The following is a 6,172-nucleotide window of genomic DNA, read 5'->3' on the forward strand; positions in this document are numbered from 1 at the left end:
AAAAAAAAAAAAAGGGAACCATAACCCCTACCCCACTGTGAATACTTAATGAAATCAGGCCCGATGCAGTGGCTCATGCTGGTAATCCCAGCACTTGGGAGGCCGATGCAGGTGGATCTCTTGAGGTCAGGAGCTCAAGACCAGCCTGGACAACATGGTGAAACCCTGTCTCTACTAAAAATACAAAAAATTAGCTGGGTGTGCAGGCGAGTGTTCGTGTGCCTGTAATCCCAACTACTCAGGAAGCTGAGGCAGAAGAATTACTTGAACCTGGAAGATGGAGGTTTCATTGAGCTGAGACCTTGACACTGCCCTCTAGCCTGTGAAACAGAGAAAGACTGTCTCAAAAAAAAAGGTCAGGAGCAGTGGCTCATGGCTGAAATCCCAGCACTTTAGGAGGCCGATGCAGGTGGATCACGAGGTCAAGAGTTCAAGACCAGCCTGGCCAAGATAGTGAAACCCCATCTCTACTAAAAATACAAAAAAATTAGCTGGGCGTGGTGGCGGGCGCCTGTAATCCCAGCTACTTGGGAGGCGAAGGCAGAAAATCGCTTGAACCCGGGAGATAGAGGTTGCAGTGGGCCGAGATCGTGCCACTGCACTCCAGCCTGGACAACAGAGCGAGACTCCATCTCAAAAAAAAAAAAGAATCCAAAAATTAACTGGGCCTGGCTGAGGCTGGTTGCTCACACCTGTAATCTCAGCATTTTGAGAGGCCAAGGCAGGTGGACTCCCTGAGGCCAGGAGTTCAAGACCAGCCTGGCCAACATGGTGAAAACCCATCTCTACTAAAAATACAAAAATTAGCCGGGTGTGGTGGTGCATGCCTGTAATCCCAGCTACTCAGGAGGTTGAGGCACGAGAATCACTTGAACCTGGGAGGTGGAGGCTGCAGTGAGCCGGGATTACACAACTGCACCCCAGCCTGGGCAACAGAGCGAGACTCTGTCTCAAAAAAAAAGGTTTAGTGGGGCCTGGTAACACGTACCTGAGCCCAGGAGTTAGAGGCTGCAGTGAGCTAGGATTGTGCCACTGCACTCCAGCCTGAGTGACAGAGCAAAACTGCATTTCAAAAAGGAAAATAAAAAACAAATACAAAAAATAAAATGCAAAAAAAATTGCAAATTTAACTGGTGGGGGGCTAGAAGAGGGAGGTTCCAGTGTTTTCTCTGGTAACTGTCCACTCTGGAATGCAGTTCCTTTTTACCAACCAGGCCATGGATTGGCAAGGCCTGAACTCTGAAGGAAGAACAGAATCGACAGGAACGTTTCTGAGTTTACCAGAAAGCTGGAAAAAATTCACTTAACAATGGAAGAATTGGCAAGGCACAGTGGTTCATGCCTGTAATCCCAGCACTTTGGAGGCCAAGGCAGGAGGATCACTTGAGCTCAGGAGTTCAAGACCAGCCTGGACAACACAGTGAGACCCCATCTCTACAAAAACAATTTGTTTTAATTATCTGGGCGTGGTGGTGCGTTCCTGTAATCCCAGCTCTTCGGGAGGCTTAGGTGGAAAGATCACTTGAGCTGCAGTGAGCCGTGATTGTGCCACTGCACTCCAGCCTGGGCGATAGAGCAAGACCTCATTTCAAAAACAACAGAAAACAAATGAGGAATTTAGGGATCCCCCCAAAACATAACTAAGAATCTAGAGCTCCTGTTTGACCTGTTACTAAGGTGCAGCCCTGTTTGTAATCCAAGGCCTCCAGTCTAAGGACAAGCGGGGTACAGGGAGCCGTTGGGCTTGGGGAGGGCTTGCTACTGCTTGCTCCTGGGGAAATTTCCATGGGCACTAGGTAGGCGGACTTTCCTCCAAAAGTAAACCCCAGATTTTTTTTTTTTTTTTTGTGATGGAGTCTTGCTCTATCCCCCAGGCTGAAGTGCAGTGATGCAGTCTCAGCTCACTGCAACCTCCACGTCCCGGGTTCAAGCAATTCTCCTGCCTCAGCCTCTCAAGTAGCTGAGATTACAGCATACATCACCACATCTTTTTGTATTTTTGTATTAATTAATTTTTGTATTTTGAGTAGAGATGGGGTTTCACTACATTGGCCAGGCTGATCTCGAACTCCTGATCTCAGGTGATCCACTTGCCTCGGCCTCCCAAAGCGCTGGGATTACAGGCATGAGCCACTGCATCCAGCTGCAGTAAACCTCAAACTTTTGTGCCCCTTTAGAAAAAAGCACAAGTGCGGCTTCAGAAGACAGGTTCTCCTGATTTGGGTACCTTCAGGTGGATTCAAGGAGCCACCAGGCCTCGCGAGGCCTGTTGGGAAGGAGTTACCTCCCCTAGCAACCAGGCTCCAATGTGAGGCGCCAGTCCAGACCTAGGGCCTGTTGCTAAGGTGCATCTACCCCTAGCAACTGGGCCACAAGGGGGTGGGGCATCGGGGGCCCAGAGGGTGGTCCTCCAGTGGGCAGGAGGCCTTGGGTCCTAAAGCCTAGCTAGGTGTGGTTGCTAGGGAGAAGGCCTCCTTAGCAACCAGGCAGCTGCTGGGATGGGGCTGTGGGGGAGGGGAGACCAGCCAGGTACTGCTTCAGGCTTCTTCGTCTGGTCTGGCCTGGCCAGGCCCCGTTGCTAAGGAGCGGCCCCCCTTAGCAACAAGGCTGCCAACAAGATAGGGCCTCGGAACTCAGAGGAGGGGTTGTGGGGGGCAAAATGGGCAGGTGAGGACGGGCAGGCTTCCTCCCTTGGTCCTGTTGCTAGAGGGCAGTGTCCCCAGCAACCAAGCTGCCAGAGGGGCTGGTCTTTCCACTTACTCTGGATGCAGGTGGGGCTGCCCACTCTGAGCCGAAGGCCTGACAGACCACATAGCTCTATCCTTTCCCTCCACTGACACGTTTCCCTTCCTAGGGACAGGGGACCTGCATCCAATAAGATGTGGTGGGGCCTGGCACCTGTCATCCCAGCACTTTGGGAGGCTGAAGCAGGAGGACTGCTGGAGACCAGGCCTTCAAGACCAGCCTGGGCAACACAGACCCCGTCTCTACAAAGACTACAAAAATTATCATTGTGGTGTGTGCCTGGAATCCCAGTTAATCCGGAGACTGAGGTGGGAGGATCGCTTGGGCCTGGGAGGTTAAGGTTGCAGTGAGCCAAGATTGTACCACAGCACCCAGCCTGGACGACAGAGCCAGACCCTATCTCAAAAATAATTAAAAATAAAATAATAATAAGACGTGGGGGGCTCCTCAGACAAACTGGGGTCTTTTTTTTTTTTTGAGACAAAGTCTCGCACTATCACCTGGGCTGGAGTGCAGTGGCATGATCTCAGCTCACTGCAACCTCTGCCTCCCAGATTCACGCAATTCTCTTGCTTCAGCCTCCCAAGTAGCTGGGATCACAGGCGAACACCACTACACCCGGCTGTCTTTTGTATTTTTAGTCACTATGTTGGCCAGACTAGTCTTGAACTCCTGATTTTGTGATCCGCCTGCCTTGGCCTCCCAAAGTGCTGGGATTACAGGCTTGAGCCACCATGCCCAGCATCAAGCTGGGGTCTTAAGGGAGGAAACTCCCTTAGTAGCCAGCTTCAGGGAGCAGAGAATTGGGGGGCAGACAATTCTTGTCCCTAATTTGGGGTGGAGGACATTGGTTTGTCCTCCCTGGGAAGGGGCTGCCATGGCTGCACAGAAGAAGACAGCTTCAGCCCCTCACTCACCTCCTTTCCCATTGTAGATGTAGCTCTCCCAAAAGTGCTCCTTGAAGGGAGAGGAGTGGAAAAAAGAGGAAAAGCGGCAATTCAGCTGGGACGTTCACAACCCAAACGAGCCCACCCTGATTTCTGAGACGGGGAGGAGGGAGTTGAGGGCCAGAACATACCCGCCACCTCCCCTCAGGTATAGAGAAGACGGGGGCCCTAGCCTCCAGGGTCTCGAAGCCCTCACCGTGCGAGTGTCGTCCTCAAAATACTCCCTGGCCTCTTCCCAGGAACACTTCTCTTCCAGACACTCCCGTTCCAGGTTCCCTGGTGTGAACAGCTCCAGGTCCCAGTGATTGGCTCTTCGAATCCGGGTATGGCGACTCAGGAAGCTCTGGGCCTCTGGGGGACCCAGGAAGACTTCTGGGCCCAAAGATGTGAGGGAGAGAAAAACAGAGGGTCCCTAGGGCCAGAGTCACAGGGGGATGGGGAGCAGTGGGGTCCTGGAGGAAGGAGTAGGGACTGGGAATCCAGACTCCTGGGTCTGAAGGAGGAAAGGGCCGGGCCCTGGATTCCTGGAAGAGTGGGGGAATAGAGGCAGGCATTCCTGAGTTGGGGGAGGCCAAGGTCAAGTGCCTGGACACTACTTCCCCCACACACTCACCTTGGTCTTTCTCCCCACTGGGTGAAGTATTGAGGCAGGTGGTAAATCCCATGTATAGCAGCAGCAGAGAGGGGTGGCCCCTCATATTTTGTGGACACCTAGAAGTAGGTGTGTTACAGCTGACAAGGGCCTCAGTCCCTGCGTAGTGAGGCAGTATCTCTCTGACTGGCCTCTGTGGTCTGTAATGATAATAACAGTGGACAGTTACACAAGCAGACACTGGTGCCAGACACCGTTTACCTATATAAACTCATTTCACTTTTCTTTTGGGACACAGTCTTGCTTTGCCATTCAGGCTGAAGTGCAGTGACGCTATCTCAGCTCACTGTGACCTCTGCCTCCCGGGTCCAGGGAGCTTATCTTTTTCTCCACTGTGTCTGCAGCACCGGACCCAGGCGCTCATAAACATGTCCATTGGTGATCTGGACTCTTCCCTTCCTGGTAATTTCCACTTGTGCTTCTGTGTTCATTGTCACATCCATGCACAGACAACAAAGATTACGACAGAGGCAGAGGCCGGGGATTAAATATATTCTTGGGTCTAGGGATCTAAGGGGGCAGGGACCCTGAACTCCTAAGCCTAGGAGCCCCAGGCTTCTAGATCTCAGAGGGGCGGGGAGCTAGGATGCCTGGGTCCCCAAGCCAAGCTTTTCCTCCAGGAGCATTCACTTACCTGCCCAGACCTGTGAGCACTGCCCCTTCCTCTTTAATCCGGACCTCCTTGGCCACCTACAGCCACCTGTGAAGGGGGACAGGGAAGAGGGGAGGGGGGAGGAGGGGCTCCCCACTCCGGGTAACCAGGCCCGATCCCGGTTTCTGGCAGAGGGGCGGAGCTTGTTATTACCTGCCCTGGGCGGGACTCAGGTGAGGGACAAAGTATTTAAAGGGACCTTTGGATAAAGGACTTAAAGGCCTGAGCTCCCTGGGGGAGCCAAGGTGTCGAATACCTTGGGGCACTTGGGAGATGGGATTCGACCCTCCTTTTTCCTCCTGCCCCTAACCGCTCCGCCTCTCCCCTGGGTGTTCGCCTGGCCAAGCTAGAAAAATCAATGTCTGGGTCTCTAGCTATCTAGAAACTGGCGGGAACGATGTGCCTTAGTTCCTGGGACAGCTGGGCAGTGCCGCAGTGAATCCCTGTTTCCCGAGGACGACTGGAACGGCTTTGCCTTTCCATTTCCAATGGTTCTGTCTATAAAATGGGAGCGCAGTTGTCCCTTCTCCATTGTGTTTTAAGATGCAGCAAGAAGCCGGGCGCGGTGGCTCAAGCCTGTAATCCCAGCACTTTGGGAGGCCGAGGCGGGTGGATCACAAGGTCAAGAGATCGAGACCATCCTGGTCAACATGGTGAAACCCCGTCTCTACTAAAGCTACAAAAAAAAATTAGCTGGGCATGGTGGTGTGTGCCTGTAATCCCAGCTACTCAGGAGGCTGAGGCAGGAGAATTGCTTGAACCCAGGAGGCGGAGGTTGCGGTAAGCCGAGATCGCGCCATTGCACTCCAGCCTGGGTAACATGAGTGAAACTCCGTCTCAAAAAAAAAAAAAAAAAAAGATGCAGCAAGAAAAGTGGATATTTGGGAAAGAGGGCTTCTTAATACCTAGGGGAAGTGGTAAGTCCTTACATTTGGGCTTGGAGAGACTCAAAGCCTGGGCATCAAACAAGAAAAAAATAGCTCCCTGGGAAATGCCTAGTACATACTAAGCGTTCCCCATATTCCCACCAGCTTCAATAACCGGAACCTTCGATTTGCCACTCACGTTTCCGGAGGGAGAAAGAGGAGAAGAGAGGACTTGAGCAAGCCGGACGAGGCACTTCCGTAACTAGGGGCACCTCTGCTTCCGGTGCCTTGGCTGGGCGGAAGTGGGCGG

General features: G+C 52.7%; 1 protein-coding gene across 3 annotated transcripts in view; it reads right to left on the reverse strand.

Annotated features, from left to right (window-relative positions):
* Positions 1-6,147, reverse strand: part of PRRG2 (proline rich and Gla domain 2) — an 8,940-nt gene extending 2,793 nt beyond the window's left edge. Inside the window, exons 1-5 of one of the 3 annotated variants that reach the window (XM_032264605.1) lie at positions 6,003-6,042; positions 4,979-5,044; positions 4,306-4,403; positions 3,889-4,064; positions 3,663-3,702 (exon numbers count right to left, since the gene is read on the reverse strand). In XM_032264605.1, coding sequence (XP_032120496.1) covers positions 3,663-3,702; positions 3,889-4,064; positions 4,306-4,390 — 301 coding nt within the window. In that variant the 5' untranslated portion in view covers positions 4,391-4,403; positions 4,979-5,044; positions 6,003-6,042. The other 2 variants (XM_032264604.1, XM_032264606.1) reach the window with 2 other exon arrangements.
* Between the last annotated feature and the right edge of the window lie 25 nt (positions 6,148-6,172).

Source organism: Sapajus apella, unplaced genomic scaffold (assembly GCF_009761245.1).
Source record: "Sapajus apella isolate SASKATOON/1434 unplaced genomic scaffold, GSC_monkey_1.0 scaffold144, whole genome shotgun sequence".
Classification (NCBI taxonomy): Eukaryota; Metazoa; Chordata; class Mammalia; order Primates; family Cebidae; genus Sapajus; species Sapajus apella.